General features: G+C 37.3%; 1 protein-coding gene across 1 annotated transcript in view; it reads left to right on the top strand.

Moving 5' to 3' along the window:
* The window catches only part of LOC150108087 (multiple PDZ domain protein-like), an 859,697-nt gene that overhangs the window by 208,353 nt on the left and 634,755 nt on the right, over positions 1-16,589 (top strand). The window contains exon 9 of the mRNA XM_090415962.1: positions 4,800-4,876. Within this exon, the coding sequence (XP_090272088.1) occupies positions 4,800-4,876 (77 nt within the window). The remainder of the gene's footprint in view (positions 1-4,799; positions 4,877-16,589) is intronic.

Below are 16,589 nucleotides of genomic sequence, written 5' to 3'. Positions count from 1 at the left end.
TGCCATGACTGTAAATGAGGTAAAGGAGAAGTATGATAGATACTGTGTGAATGTTGAATAGTTGTTCTTGACATGATGTTGGGCCTCCCTCGATGAGTCTAAGGACTCCTTGGAGCTGCCCGTAATAATATATAGTTATTTAAATATCAAATTTTGTTAAAGTAAACGGCATAATAAATATGTTAAAGATACCAAGCAATTTTATAAGCTAGGTTTTAATCCTTTTTCTCAAGTAAGCAAACAGAAAAATAAGTCATGTTTGCGCCTGAACATAGTTGAGGCAACTTGTGGTAAAGGTGGAAAGTGATCGGAGCTAACTCCACCTTTACCACGAGTTGCCTCAGACTTGAACTATGTTCAGGTGCAAACTTGACTTATTTGTCTGTGTGCTTACTTGGGAAAAAGGATTAAAACCTTGCTTATAAAATTGCTCGGTATCTTTAACATAGTTATCTTTAACTATGTTAAAGATTAACATAGTTTAACTCTCATCCTGAGATTTTTATTTAATAAGGTCAAAGCAACTTGTTTAGGTATAATTTATAAGCTCTGCATTACTTCAACCTTAGCATATTTTGGGTCTGGCTCCCACTGATGAGACCTCAATAAAGGTCGAAACTGGTCTGGGTAGTGGCCCTTGCCTTTAATGCATAGCATTATACATCTCCGCAAGGGGATGTGCTTTGCATTAGGGGAAAATTCTGAGGAAAGTGATCAGTTTACTCCACCTTTACCACGAGTTGCCTCAGACTTGAACTATGTTCAGGTGCAAACTTGACTTACTTGTCTGCTTGCTTACTTGGGAAGAAGGATTAAAACCTAGTTTATAGAATTGCTTGGTATCTTTAACATGGTATATACCCAAGATAAAAAACTTTCGACATTAGAAATAATATATTTAAGCCATCATTGGTCCAAAAACACACCAGAATCAGTCTATATAACATTCTATTTAAACCAACTTCATTATATGGAAGTGTAACATGGATTATGAAAATGGATAAAAATATATTCAAAGCTCAGAAATGAAATTTCTGAGAAAATCATCTGGGTATATTAACTGGGATCATGAAACAAACGAAGAAATTTTACATTCCCTGAATATAAAACCAATTAACTACTGTATAAGTCATCATAAAATATAAAAAGCACGTATAAATTTAAATGTTTTTATTTGTGAAATGTTCAGCTAAGTGTCATAGCCATTGTCAATACAGTTACTGGAAAACAAAAAGGAGCTTGCAGGATGATTTAAATAGAATAACACTATGGGCAAAAGCTAATGGATACCAGTTTAATGCAGAAAGTTATGCATTTTATTATTATATTTATCATCCCAAGACCCCATGTAGTCAAGGGCTCATCTAGATGGTCCTTTTGTCATCGTCGTCGTCTGGTAGCATCCTCTAGCAAGAGGGTTGCAGCAGATGAGCAGCTCTTCTCCATTTCTCTCTGTCTGTCGCTTCCATCATTCTTAAACCAGTCCATTCCACGATGTCATTAAACCACTCTCTAGTTGGTCTTCCACGTCTTCTCTTCCCCTCAACTTTCCTTTGTAATATAGTTCTTGTCAGGTGTCCCGAAGAACCTCTCAGAAGATGTCCTGCAAATCTGGTCTTTCTTTGCATAATATTCTATAGCAGTGTTCTTTCCATCCCAGCTCTTCTTAAAACTAATTGATTTGATATTCTCTCTGTATAGCTAATCTTTTCCATCTTTCTATAACACCATATTACCAATGCATTAATTCTTTCCATATCTCTCTTTCTGAGTGTCCATGACTCACTTCCATAACTTGCAATACTCCAAACTGTTGCTTTAACTATTCCAATTCTAACGCCTATTTTAGGCATCATACCTTCCTTAAACACACTCAAAATCTCACTTTCAGGCAAAGCATTCCAATTATTTACAACTCTGCATGCAAAAAAACCTACTTCTGACTTCCCTGTTCACACCCTCCTTATACAGCTTCTAGGGACATTCTCTGGTTCTCCCCTGATCTTCCACCATTTGATGTAAAACAAAACCTCTCCAACATTGATCCAAAACAATCCTTTACTAACTTGCAGGTCTCTGTCATATCACCCTTCTTCCTCCTATCCAGTAGACTGTAAACTGCATCTTCTCAACCTTTCCTCATATTTGACCTTCCAGAGATCAGAAACTACCTTAGACAGTCATCTCTGTACCCTTTCCAATATCTCTTCATCCTTTTGAAAACCAGGTGACCAAATCTGTGCACAGAAGTCCATGTGTGGCCTAATCAAATCCTTATACAATGAAACAAGAAACTCCTTCCATCTACAAGTCAGACAGTGTCCTCCACATCATTCCCAGAATTCTTTGTGCTGTCCTCACAATTTTGGCAATTTGTCCTCTCAATTTCAGATCCTTATCCACTATCACCCCAATATCTCTTATTTCCTCTACCTCCAACAATTCTTTTTCCCAAGTAAGTAAATTCCATCTTTGTTCCCCAAATTTTAAAACCTTATATTTTGCAACATTGAACTCTTTCCATGTTGTTGAATCCCCATTTCCGTGCCCATTCACTCAATTTATTCAAGTCTTATTGTAAGGCCAGAAACATCTTCTCTACTCTTCATAGTTCATCCCAACTTTGCATCATCTGCAAACAACTGAAGATTTAATCTCAAGATTTAATCTTGGGTGGTGGGGCGAGTTCAGTAGACGATTTACGAATACACACTACGCATGACTGACCTATGTCCGAGCATCTGCAGTGATTGCCAATACATGATAAGTAGTATAAAAATAGAAGACACAACATAAATAAAAAATGAATTTTAATTAGGAAAAGATTTTTGGAAAATTTTCTAGTGTTTATTTCCTTTTTCTTTGGGGTGGGCAGGGTCCCTTGCCCCCCTCCCTGGGTGCACCGCTGACTGAATATTCCCCATCCAAATCTTCGCAAATATCATTAACATACAGGTTAAACAGCAGTGGCCTAGAACACACACACACAGATTTATAGTCATGAATACTTATGACAATATATGGAAGAGATAGGGTCTTCACCACATGTTGTTATGCTCGTAGTCCACCATGAGTCACATCATGGTAGCCAACCTCCTAGATAGGAGACGACACACGAATGGGAGAATTAATAAGGATACTTACATTTACTAATAATTTTTAATTTAATGTATCTGTGAAAAATTGTGCTTTATGAGAGTATCTGTCAATATATATTTGTTCTCCATATGGGTGTGGAAGGGGGGGGGGCGGCTTCTCAAAGAGTACTGCTTTTTGTTGATATCTAGAAAGGAGAAAACTAGTTTTTTTTTTTTTTTTTGTGGCAAATTTCATATATTATCTTAATGAAATCCAAAATAGAAGATTACCTTTATGGATACAGTATTGCTCTTATCCCAGTATATCCCAATTTAATTGTGAAAATATCAGTTATTTGAAGTAATATGACATCTGACATAGATCAAATGTTCATATTGGCTGTTAATGATAAAGAGTATATTTCTATTTAAAGCAATTGTTAGTTGCATGTTAAACAGAAACATATTCTTATTTAATATTAATCGCCTATGATTTTCTAATATTAATAACCAAACATTGTTCTGAGCAGAGTTTTACTTAATTATATAAAAATGCTATTAATCATTGATTAATAGCATTTGTCATTACGAGTCTTGTGACTCCAAGGCGGTCTTAAATAGTAATAAGAACTTTAATCAATTCAGCCACATCTGGAAAAAATTTTTAGTTTTGTGCTTTCTGTTTGCATAGCAAATACTCATATTTATAAATTTTATTTGTTTAGAATATAGAAAATGCTTAGAAAATTTTCTGAGTTTATCTTTTTTGACTGTTTTACTTGAAAGATACATAGGTCTTTTATGTTACTTTTTTGGATAGAGAGTAGTACAGTTTTTTTAAATAGAAGAAATATTTGAAATGGAAGAAAATTTGAAAAAAATTTCAATGTGAAGAAATCCTATAAATGTTTGATCATGATTATGATTCTTTTCATACTAATTGAGGAAACTCTTTATGTGAATCCCACTTAACAAAGGTTGTAAATTATTATTATTATTACCCCAAGACCTCATGGAGTCAAAGACTCATCTGGGAGGTCCTTTTATCACACACATCTCATCATACAGTGTCTCAAACACACTCAAACTCCTTGCAGACACCACACTCTCAGGCAAGGCATTCCAATCTTTCACAACTCTGCATAAAAAAAACCTACCTCTCACTCCCTTACTCACACCCTCTTTATACAGTTTCCAGGGATGACCTCTGGTTCTCCCCTGATCGTATCAACTTTTTTTTTTTTCAACAGTATAGATGGGCTAAAGGTGAGATATTTAGGAATTCTGCACTAGAATACTAAACCTTGTTTTTTTAATTGGTGTGACATTCATCTGCATATATATATTGTGCATGCCATTGTTACTTCTTTCTTCACTAAGAAAGAAATGGAATAAATGTTTCATTAGATAAATACTATACTTGATTAAGTCTTTGCCTAATGTTATCTTGTTTTCAGATCACATTATTCCATGATGTGCACTGTAGAAAAAGGCTAAACCAATATAATTATTTTGCCTTCGTTATCATTACAGTTGTCACTTGCTGCAAGAGTGGTTTAATACACAGCCTCTCTCTCTCTCTCTCTCACAGTATTGATCACAAGAAACAATAAGAATAGTAATAGTTCAAGTGGATTCTCTAGTGATTCTTATTAATTCATTGACATATGATGATGATAATGATACTTTTTTTAATATATCAAAGTAATATTTTATTTCTAGGTTCTTCTTTGCAACAGGATGAATATAAAATTAAGGAAAAATGGAAAAAGGTTCTTGGACCTGGTTATGAGATAGTGGTAAGTGATGCAGTCAGTTAAAATATATGAATACTATGCTCCTTCCTGTATGTCATTAAGTTGTCTAAAGTAGCACTTAAAGATAATGTTATAGGAAACAGTAACCACATTATCTTCTTACCTTAAGATTTTCATGATATTTTTCTTTTGTCTTTTTTATGAAATTAACTGATAATTATATGATAATAATGTCATAGAAGATGTTGTCTCTATAGAACATTTGGAAGAACTGTTTCACATGAAGAGTTTTATATAGATTGAATCTCATTTTATTGATCCCATAGGGAATAGGCACATCTGTAGGGTTGTGGGGTGCAGATAAGGATGGAGATAGAAGTTTATTGATTTTTTTTTTTCTTTTTGAAGAGTTGCAGGTTCTATTTATTTGGGAATACTTCTTGAGGAATGCTGTTCCAGAGGACAGAGGTAGATGGAATAAAAGAGGATGAACAGAAGCAGGTTTGGTGTGTTTACAGTTGCACAGTAAACGGGGTGCTGGGCAGCCGCAGCTTATGTGTTAACAGGTGCAACAGAAAGTGGAAGAATGATGGTTGCTAATTCACTGGAGCAGTGACCATGGAACTGCCTGTAGAAGAGACACAGTGCTGAAACATTGTGCCTGTGAGATAGAGATTGAAGGGAATCTGTAAGAGAGGGATCATCTGTGCCAAATTGAGAGCCTTCTGTGAAGAGAAATGGTGCTTTCTGGATAGAATCAAGGATTTTAAGGGAAGTTTTAGGTGCACTACCCCAAACATATGAGCAGCATTCTAAACATGGATGGATTTGGAATTTGTATATAGAGAAGAGTTGGTTGGATGTAAAATACACTTGAACAAAAGGAAATGCCAAGTTTCTTGGATACTGAGGAGGGCGTTAGTGAGCCAAGCGCTGTGGACATGTTTAAGAAGAGCTCCTGATTGAGATAAGTTATTCTAGGAATAATTAATTATATATGCATAATTGTTTGAGTAAGAGCGGCTGTAAACATTTTGCACTACCGGTATTATTAGTGTTGGGGATTTTTCTTCCTAAACTTAATTACGAAATCGTTATTATTAGACCTAGTAACCTGCAGAGAAAAAAAAAAATGGCAGCGACCTTGTCATTCCATGATTTTAATTTAGATTTTAGTCATTTCGTTAAGTGTGAGGTCTGTTATATGTATTCCTTCGATTACATAAACGATTTGTGGATGTTTAGTGCGGATGGAAGAAGGATGTGTGAGAAGTGTGACCTGAACGAGGAACTGATGAATGCAAATATGAAATTAATGACAGAAAGTGTTAGTAACGAGAATATCGCAGGAAACATTAGTGCACGTTTGAAAGAGAAGGATGGTGAAAAAGAGAGTTGAAAAAATGTTAAAAAATCATAAAAAAAAAAAACAGTGATTTGAAAACCGTAACGGATGTTAAAAGGGACAAAAGTGAGGCGAGAGTGGTGGAAGGAAATGAAATTCAGAGAACAAATGAAACTAGAAATGGCGTGACGCAGAAATCGAAAGTGAAAAAAATCGAAAGAATGAATGATAGCGAAAGTTGAACGCATGTTAGACCGAAAGTATGGAATCAAAGAAAGATAAATGAGAGTGAAAGTGAGAAGAATGATAGTGAAAGTTGGATGTATGTTGGACCGAAAGTACGGAAACAAAGAAGGATAAATGAGAGTAAAAGTGGGAAGAGGGGAGTGAGAGTTAGAAAGTTAGAAAGATTTAATGATAGAGAGAATGTGTTGCGAGATTTGGAAGTTGAATTGGATTGGATGAGGCAAGAAAGGAAATGGATGTGGAATGAAATTAAGAAAATTCAGGTCAAAACTATTAAAATAAATCATGATGGCATGAAAGAGTTAACGAAAGATGAGTGAGTGGCGTTGTATAGCGACTCCATTATTAAAGGTGTGCTAGAGGATAGAATGCACAAGGTATGTTTTCCAGGTGGTAAAATGAGTAGAGTGATTGAGGCATTGGATTTGAAACAGGAGCGAGCAAAAGAGTCAATAGTATTAATTGGTACAAATGATTTCAGAGAGGACAAAGAGCGTGTCAAAATGGATATCAGGGGACTGCTTGGAAGGATAAAAGAGAATAGTGTGACAAGAAGGGTAGTCAGTGTCTTGCCTAGGTATGACTGTGGTGAAATGAGGCGGAGAGCAAGGATTATGAATGATATGCTGGCTAAAATGTGTGAGGAGATGGGAATACAGTTTGTTAATGCGTGGAATGAGTTTGAGGGACGAAGTGAGCTGTATGGGAGCGATGGACTGCATTTGAGTGGTTAGGTGTGAGTCGCTTGGAGAGACTGTTACTGGAAGGTAGAGAAGTGAATAGAGAGAATGAATCAGATTGAGAGGGGAGTGATGTGGAATAGCAGGAGAGTAAGACAGGAGAGATTGAAGAAGTGGATATGAATGGGGAAGTGAGTGGTATGAGTATAGAAAATGAGAGAATGGGTGTGCAAGAGGAGCAGGGAAACGGGGAGGTTCAGAGAGGACACGGGTACACAGCGTGAGAAAGGTGGATGCGTCAAGAGGAGGTGAGGGCATGTGTAGGCAGGAAAGGAATGGGATGACCAGGGATCAAGAGGAAACAGTTGGAGTTGAAAAGGGTTCTAAAATGAAGATGCAATAAGTGAAATGGCCCCAGTCTAGCATGGAGAGATCACATCGAGTGAGTGATATCAGCGGAACTAGCTGTAGATCCAGAAATGAGCTGTTGTGTTTACATACCAGTGCTAGAAGTATAAGAAACAAGGCAGATGAAATGGTTGCACTAATTGCGTCTGTTCACCCAAAGATTGTCGGAATAAGTGAGACATCGTTGGAAGAGGATGACATCCTGACATGAATAGAGATGGAAGGGTATGATGTGTTTCATGAGGATAGGAGTAAAAAGGGAGGGGGAGTGCTATTGATGATAGAGAAAGAGTTATGTCCATACAAAGTAGAGATTCAAGACGGAAAGAGTGCCAGTGGTTTTGAAGCAGTATGGTGTGAGATAGAGGCGAATGGAATCAAATACTTGGTGGGATGTCGTTTTAGACCAGGTAATGTGGATGGTGGTGATAGTGAAATCTATAGTCAAATTAGCCAAGAAAATAAGAAAAGGGTGCTCATTATGGGTGATTTGAATTATGGCAATATAGACTGGCATGATGAGATAGCAACTGGAAATGAGAAAATGAGTTTCTTGAGTTTTTGAGGGATAATTACCTAAGACAGTATGTAACAGAGGGCACACACGAGGATTAAAGGTCTTGGATTTGGTCATCTCATCAGAGGATGTAATTATAAATGAGGTGTCAAATCATCCACCAATTGGCGAGAGTGACCATGAGGTGATTACCTGGGTGGTTGCCAGCAGTGCGAGGACCCCTGTAAGAAAAGGGTATATGTGAAACTACAAGGGGGATGATTATGAAGAGCTCAGGAGACAGCTTGTGGGTGTAGCATGGAATGAGGAGTTAGCTGTAAAAGAGATCATTGCAGCTTGGGGAATTTTCAAAAACTATCTAGCAGAAGCAATGTCTAAATGTATTCCAAGGGTGAGAAGGTTAAATAAGGTAGTTGTGAGATGGATGAATAAAGAGATTAAGCATGCAATACAGAGAAAAAGGACATTGTGGAGGCAGCATAAGAGAAGTGGAAATAACCAATTTCATGAGGTCTACAAAGACCAGGCAAGGAGGGTGACTTGGTTGGTGAGAGTAGATAAAGAGAGGTATGAACAGCAGTTAGCTAATGAAGCCAAAAAGAATCCTAGGGAGTTCTTTCGATATGTAGCCAGCAAAAGAAAGAATGATTATGGTTGATTGGAGGAAATGGTATAAAGACAGCTGTAGCAGAATATGTGGTGGAGATACTTAATGAGCAGTTTATAAAGATCTTTCAATCTTGCGAATGTGACTTCATGGAGAAATTGAGAGCAGGTGTTGATGGGGAGGAGAGACTGACTGTAAGTGAGCAAGAGGTGTTTGGGGAGTTGAGTAAAGTAGATGTAAATAAGGCTGTGGGACTTTATAATATATCACCGCATATTCTGAAGGAAAGTGCCAGAGAGTTGACATCTGCCTTGACATATTTTTGTAATACGAGTCTTGCACTTGGTCAAGTTCCTAAGGAGTGGAAGGAGGGCAAGATTGTGCCGCTTCATAAAGGAGGTGATCGAACTCAAGCATCCAACTATAGGCCTATCTGTGTGTCAGGTGTTGTGGTTAAGTTGTTGGAGAAGCTTGTGAGAACTAGGATCCAGAGTTGGGTAGACAACAATGGTATAATCTTTGATGGATAGCATGGATTTGCTAAAGGGAGGTCATGTTTTAGTAATCTACTTACTTAGGATAAAGTGACTGCTTCCTTGGACAGAGGAGAAGGATACACAGTAATATACTTGGATTTCGCAAAAGCTTTTTATAGAGTACCTCATGATAAGTTGACAGTCAAACTAGTCAAACTAGAGCAGATGGGGTTGGATATTAGATTAGTGCATTGGATTGGAGACTGGCTATCTGATAGGTATCAACAAGTTGTGTATTGGGGTGCAATATCCAGGAAAAGGAAAGTCACTAGTGAAGTGCCTCAGGGGTCTGTTTTAGGACCATTACTATTTAACTTGTATATTAATGATATTGGTGAAGATTTGGATGGAGATATTCAGTTGTTTGCAGATGATGCAAAGTTGGGACAAACTATGAAGAGTAGTGAAGATGTTGTGGCTTGCAAGATGACTTGAATAAATTGAGTGATTGGGCATGGTAATGGGGATGTGAGTTCAATGTTGCAAAATGTAAGGTTTTAAAATTTGGAAAACAAAGATGGGATGCAGAATTTATGCTTGGTGGGAATATAATGTTGGAGATAGAGAAAATAACAGATCTGGGGGTGATAGTGGTTAAATATCTAAAATTTAGGGGACACATTGCAAAATTGTGAAGACAACACAAAGGCTTCTGGAATAATGCGGAGGACACCGACGTGTAGAAGTAGGGAGATTCTTGTTCCGTTGTATAAGGCTTTGATTAGGCCACACATGGACTATTGTGCCCAGATTTCTTCACCGGGTTTTCAGAAGGATGAAGAGATGTTGGAAAGGGTCCAAAGGCGACTGACTAAAGTAGTTTCTGACCTCTGGAATGTTGAGTAGGATGAAAGATTGAGAAGATGTAATTTGCAGAGTTTGGTGGATAGGAGGAAGAGGGGAGATATGATAGAGACCTACAAGTTGGTAAGGGATTGTTATAAGATCAGTGGTGGAGAAGTTCTACAGAGAATGGTGGGAGATCAGGGGAGAACCAGAGGTCATCCCTGGAAACTGTATAAAGAGTGTGTGAGTAGGGGAGTGAGAGGCAGGTTTTTTTCGTGCAGAGTTATGAATGATTGGAATGCCTTGCCTGAGAGTGTGGGGTCTGCAAGGGGTTTGAGTGTGTTTAAGGCTCAGTATGATGAGATGTGTGTGTGATAAAAGGACCTCCCAGATGAGTCTTTGACTCCATGAGGTCGTGGGATAATAATAATAATAATAATAATATTAATGTGGTATATTTATTCCAGTAAAGACTGGAGGTAAATGGTAATCCAAACAAACAGATCTGATCGTGTCTGATGATTTGTGTATTACTGAGGGTAAGAGTAGGTGAGCTGACATCTCTTTTGTGCAAGAAAAGGCAAGACTGCTTTGCTGGCATCGGGTGAAGTAACAGTGGTGCTTTCAGGATGAGACAGAGATGGAAGTGCAGGAGAGCAGAAGTTGCTTCCGAGGTTGTCCTCACACCCCATTGGAGGATAGTATGTAGATCAATGTTTAAGGCACTAGTTGTATATGATCTTTATCCTGGTATGTCAAAGTACTATATGGTTTGTCAAATCAGTAGAATGAGTGAAGAGTCAGCTAGTTAGCTGTGGATCTTGAATGGCATAATCTCTACTGGTGGTTACTGATTAATTCGTGGTGGTCCCCTAAGTAGTGTGAAGGAGTTGGCTATTGATGACTTGATATTGATCAGGAATTCATGTGGGTAGATGTAAAATTTGTATTAGGTCATTACTTTTAGCAGAGACTTATAGTTCTTGTCCTACTTGGTTAGTGGTGTTCGATTAGGGGAGCCAGTTGGAATTGTGGACATTGAGACTGCCTAGGAAGATGATCTCACTATTTGGATAGCTGAATTGCAGGAGGTCAAGTTTCATGGAAAGGAATGTGGAGATCTGAGTGGTTATTAGTGTTTGGAGACTGGTAAATGTTGCAGCATCACTGTTATTTTTTGTTAGAGTCTTGATAGGTTTGAGAGCTATTAATTGGGGCAAAGAAACCTTGAACCCATAAAGATCAAAAGCAGGGGATTCTAAATTGGCCATTCTCTGGCAGGCTATGCCAGATTTCACAAAGGCACAGGTGCCACCCTTGTAGTGAAAAGAATCGTGAAGTGTGTAGTTTGGGCACTAGAGTTGGACAGTAGTAGATGTAGCTGCAATCTGGATTTCTGTCAGAAATAAGATGTCTGGTCTGGAAGACAGTAAGTGATGGTAGATGTCATTTACATTGATGTTAACACCATGGACGTCAGTAAAGTGGATGTGAAAGTGAGTTTTTAGTGAAGAGATGTTGGTTTGGTTTTTATGTTGTGGCTGGTTGTGATGTCACTTTTTTAATGGGATTAGTTTGAGGGTGATTCACTTTTGTCGCAGCATCACTGTTATTGTTTGTTAGTCTTGATAGGTTTGATCATAAGTGTGATTATAAGGAAGGATACGTTGGGGACGTGCAGTGAGAGAAGATAGACACTTGAACATTACTATATAGAGAGAAACCAGTCTCCATGGGATGATGTGGCCTTGACAGTGCCCTCCCCCACCCCACATACCACTATTCAGACTATCCTCTCCAGGCACAACCTGGTAGATTATGTGGCAGTAGGATTATGCACCAGTTGATCGTGAAGCCTTCTGACAGGTTCCGGCCCAAGTACTAACTGGTTGGCCAGTCTGCAGCACCGCTATTTTAACTGCTGTACTCTTGAAATGGAGAAGTTTCTGGATCTCTAAGTATGTTCTTCACTGTCTTGAAAGGTATCATTCACACTGCACAGAGAAGATGGGAACAGAAACCAGAATCCCTGCTCTTGAGACCAAATGTGACATTTGCAACTTCAGACTTCCAGTAAGTTGGGTGGTAGTATTTCACTGGGCATGGAAGAACATCTACCACCTGGCATCTAAGCTAGTTGGCATTAAAGGAACATTATTTTTTGTTGTGTTGGTTTTCTCAACCAAGGATGAATATGCTAATCTCAGATAGACTGGGTTTGATGCAAACTTTTGCCCTCTTGCAAGACTGAAGTTTTCTTTTTAAAACATACTTGTAAAAATATTTGCAAGCTTTAGCTGCCCTAACATAATCTATTTCATCATCTCCTGTCACTCCAAATTCTGAAGTGTAGATTCGCTGAATTTTTATTATTATTGTTTTTTTTTTTAATTATTTTGCAGATAAGATGGAGTCATTTAAGCCAAAGTTAAATCACTGGAAAGAATCTTCTGCATAACCTTTTGAAGAATGCAGAGAACTCATTAAGGCTTATAATGCCTGTTCCTTTCCTTTTTGTGGTGTGCCCCATTAGTAGGTATCTACCTGGATACTGAATGAATGAGGATGGACAGGCAATTTGAGATTTTATTGACAAAATTTGTATTGGCTCAAACCAAAAGAAAATGATACAGTAATCTACTGGTGTATCGACAATCAGCATGCATTCTGTTGACTATTTTTTGCCATTTTTTTAAAACTAATTTTCTTAATATGCATAAATAGACCTCAATGTCATTTTCCTGACTTCTTGGTATGTCAGTATCATCATCCTTCATTCATTTAGATATTGATTGGGATATGAATGGATATCTTTATGGTGACTTTTTTTGTGAGCCTCCTCCCCTTACAAAAGTGGAGGGGGGTGAAAAAGTTCCATGTTTGTTTCTAGAGCAGGGTTTCCAGACTTGGTTAAAAATAATATCTATATTATCACCATGCTGATAATATAACATGTCAAGGATTTAGGTCTAGAGCAGCCTGTTCCGGCCTTAGAAATCATTGTTGAATCTCTTAAGAGGACATCCTGGTTTTCTTTTTCCTAAGCTTGTAATTTAAGGCTTGTTTGGAAACACAAAAATTAATAATAATATAGGAATATATGAAGAACATACTCTAAACAGGAATATTAAAAAATTGATCAACTTTGTAGTTTATAATAACCTTTAAAATAATGAATTCTTTCTATAAACATAAAGACACATAAATATACTTGAGCAGCAAGAGAATGGAAATCAATCTTAAATTATTTATCTTAAATGAAAAGACATAAAAGTTCTCTTTAGATGTTAGAGTTCACAGAGGATATGAAATAAGTAGTGACCACTTCCTCGTTAAAATAAAATTAAGATTACCACCTACAAATAACAAGAACAGAAAGAAATTTTAAAACATTTATTTATAAAACTAGATTATTAAATGACATGAATATACAATGGCTATATGAAAAAAGAATTAACCAATATTTAGATAAAATGAAATGAAGAAATAGAATGACTTAATATAAAAATGATACTAAATACAGTACCAAATGAAAGCTTAGGAAAGACCAAAAAATTCAATAAAAAAAAAAACTGAAGATATGGGATGATACAATCAAAGAAATAATCAAAATGATGAAAAAAGAAGCACATCATAAATGGTTAAGCAGTAAGAGATTAGAAGTTGAAATAGAATATAAAAGAATAAGAGCCATAGCTAAAAGAGAAGTCAGAAAATTCATTTTAGAAATTATGGACTTTCCAACCGTGTTATAAATAACTTTTAATTTCTCGACTTTTCGACCTTCATATTAAGGTCATCATATGGAGCATACACAAATATACAAGGACAAGCTGAGTTACATTTCACGCAGTATGCTAAAGAGACAATGATTTGATCAACGGTTATTCTACCGACATGACCTCTAGTGAAAATATAATATAAAAAAAAATTAAATCAAAATACAAATAAAATTTAAAAAATTAATTAATTATTTAGGAACTACATCAAGCTATATTCTATTTAAGATAACATTAGAGAAACATTCTTTCATGTAGACAGTATTCTTACAGTAACAATGAGATCCTAATTTAACATGACAATTGTTATATTAGATTTAAGATTCTGGATTATCTACAGTCCTGTTTATAGTTATCTCTTAGGGAGAGACTAGAAACGTGGGTAGAATATGTGCTTTCCATATGCTTGGGATTTTTAGACCATCATTATTGTTAAGATTAGGGTGGTTGATAAGAATCTCACAGGCTTCCTTAAATTTACGTTTATACTATGCTTTGGTGTGATGTAAACAACTGGTGCTTTTCCAGTCAATTCTATGTAAAGTGTTCAGGACATGATCAGAAAGGCCAGCTTCACCATAGCTATTATATTTAATGTGTCGTTTATGTTCCTTTTGTCTGATAGGAATTGTGCATCCTGTTTACCCTATATATATTTATTGCACATGTAATCTACAATAAATATGGTATACTCGAGGGTGGGTCAGCAGAGGGAGTGGGTCTTTAGATGAGTTGAGTAAAATTTTTAATTTTGCAGGAGGTTTAAAGGTGGCTTTAAGGTTGTATTTCTGTACTGTTCTTTTTATTTTATCTAATGTTCCTTTAGTGTAAAAATGGTTATAGTGTTATTGTAGTCAAGTTTATTTTTGTTCTTTAGTGAGGTCTTCTAGAGAATTTTGTTGATAGTGTTTTGGCTGTTTTAGGAAAGTATTGCTGATAATTTTAAATTCGTCTTTAAGAGTGCTTGTTCATTGGGGCAAATCTTCAAAGGCCTGTTTTTTAGAGTATTAATGACACCTAGTTTTTGTGTTTGGCAGTGGTAGGAGTTTATGTCTATATATATTGGCTGGTATGTATCGGTTTCCGGTAAACAGTGAAGGAAAGACTGCCAGAAGGATCTCGAAATGGAAGTGTGTGTGTTTGTTTAGGTGGCTGAGGAATGTGTTAATGTCTGGCGGCCATGGGGCCAGATAGCGAAAATATCATCAACATATTTGGCCAGAATTTGGGTTTTAAAGGAGATGAATCTAGAGCACGTTGCTCAAAATATTCCATATAAAAGTTAGCAATGGTGGTGGGGGGGGGATAATAGTGAGCCCATGGCTGTGCCTTCTTTTTGGTAGAAAGCGTTTTGCCACACAAAATAACCAGAACATAATATATTGGCAAAGATGCCGTGATATCTGAGGGAATTTGTCCTGTAAAAGAAGGATTGTATCATTGATCAGTGAGTAGTGTTTGCCAGGAGGAACAATAGAAAGGGTGGCTATGGCAATTAAGAGAGGTGAAAGGGTGGATGAGATGATTGTGATGGTAGAAACGAATGACTTGAGTGGTAATGTAAGTTGAGCAGCGAGAGATATGAGGTTTTTGCTTGAGACTGTACGGAAGAAGACAGAGAGAGGAAAAATAGTGTGTGTGAGTTGCCTAGGTATGATAATGATGAGCTGAGCAGAAGAGTGGTGATATTGAATGGCATAATAGCAAAGAATGTGTGACAAGAGAGGACTGGTATATGTGGATGCTTGGAGTGCGTTTGAGGAAAGAGAGGAATTGTATGCGAGAGACCGTTTACATTTGAATGAGGAAGGACATAGGCATCTGGAGAGATTGCTGTTCTGAAAGAGTCAGTGTGTCCCAGGGAGGATGATAACAGGGGTGGCCGCTTGTGGGAATGGATACTTGGGAGAAGGGAGACTATGTCAGGTAACGCTGAGCCCAGTGGTGTCTAGAAGTGATAATGCTGGATATAGAAACAATGGCATTTATATTCTTTATACTAATGCCAGGAGTATCCGGAATAAGGGAGAGGAATTGGTGGCGCAGATAGCATCAGCCTGGCCAAAAATTATTGGGATCACTGAGATGTGGTTGACAGAAGGGGATATAATAACAGGAATAGAAGTCACTGGGTATAGCATTTTTCGTCAGGATAGGAGGGGAAAGTGTGGTGGTGGGGTACTGCTTATGATAAGTGATGACCTATGTCCTCTAAGAGTGGAGGCTTTGGAAGGAAGTAAGACAAATGATTTTGAGAGCATATGGTGTCAGGTAGAGGTAGGCAAGACAGGATATTTAGTGGGGTGTTGCTACAGACCCAGGAGCACGGAGGATGGGGACCAGGAGATGTTTAGACAGCTAAGTTTGGCAAGTGCAAGAAGAATGATTGTTATGGGAGATTTTAGCTACAGTAGTATAAATTGGAGAGAGGAAGATGCATGTAGCAATAGTGGAATGGAATTTCTAGAATTCTTGAGGGACAGATGTCTTAGGCAACATGTAACAGAGGGAACAAGAGGTTCAAGAGTTTTAGATTTGGTTATAGCATCAGAAGAGTTGATAATAACTGAGATGACATCTCTCCCACCAGTTGGAGAGAGTGACCATATGGTTTTGACTTGGAAAATGAATAGACATGCATGAGTATCAAAGAGACGGGAACTTATGTGGAATTATAATGCAGGTGATTATAATAGTCTTAGACGTCAACTTCGGGAAGTTTCATGGAGGGAGGAATTGGAAGGCCGGGATATCGTTAGTGCTTGGGAAATTGTGAAAGAATATTTGTTAGCAGCAATGGTAAGTTGTATACCACGAGTGAAGAAGAGGACACAATTTGGAGTAAAGTAGA

Source organism: Typopeltis vanoorti, chromosome 3 (genome assembly GCF_054136105.1).
Source record: "Typopeltis vanoorti isolate ZY-2024b chromosome 3, IOZ_Tvanoo_1.0, whole genome shotgun sequence".
In the NCBI taxonomy this organism is placed as follows: Eukaryota; Metazoa; Arthropoda; class Arachnida; order Uropygi; family Thelyphonidae; genus Typopeltis; species Typopeltis vanoorti.
The sequence above is the reverse complement of the archived record's forward strand: the minus strand, read 5'-3'. Positions and strand labels throughout refer to the sequence as shown.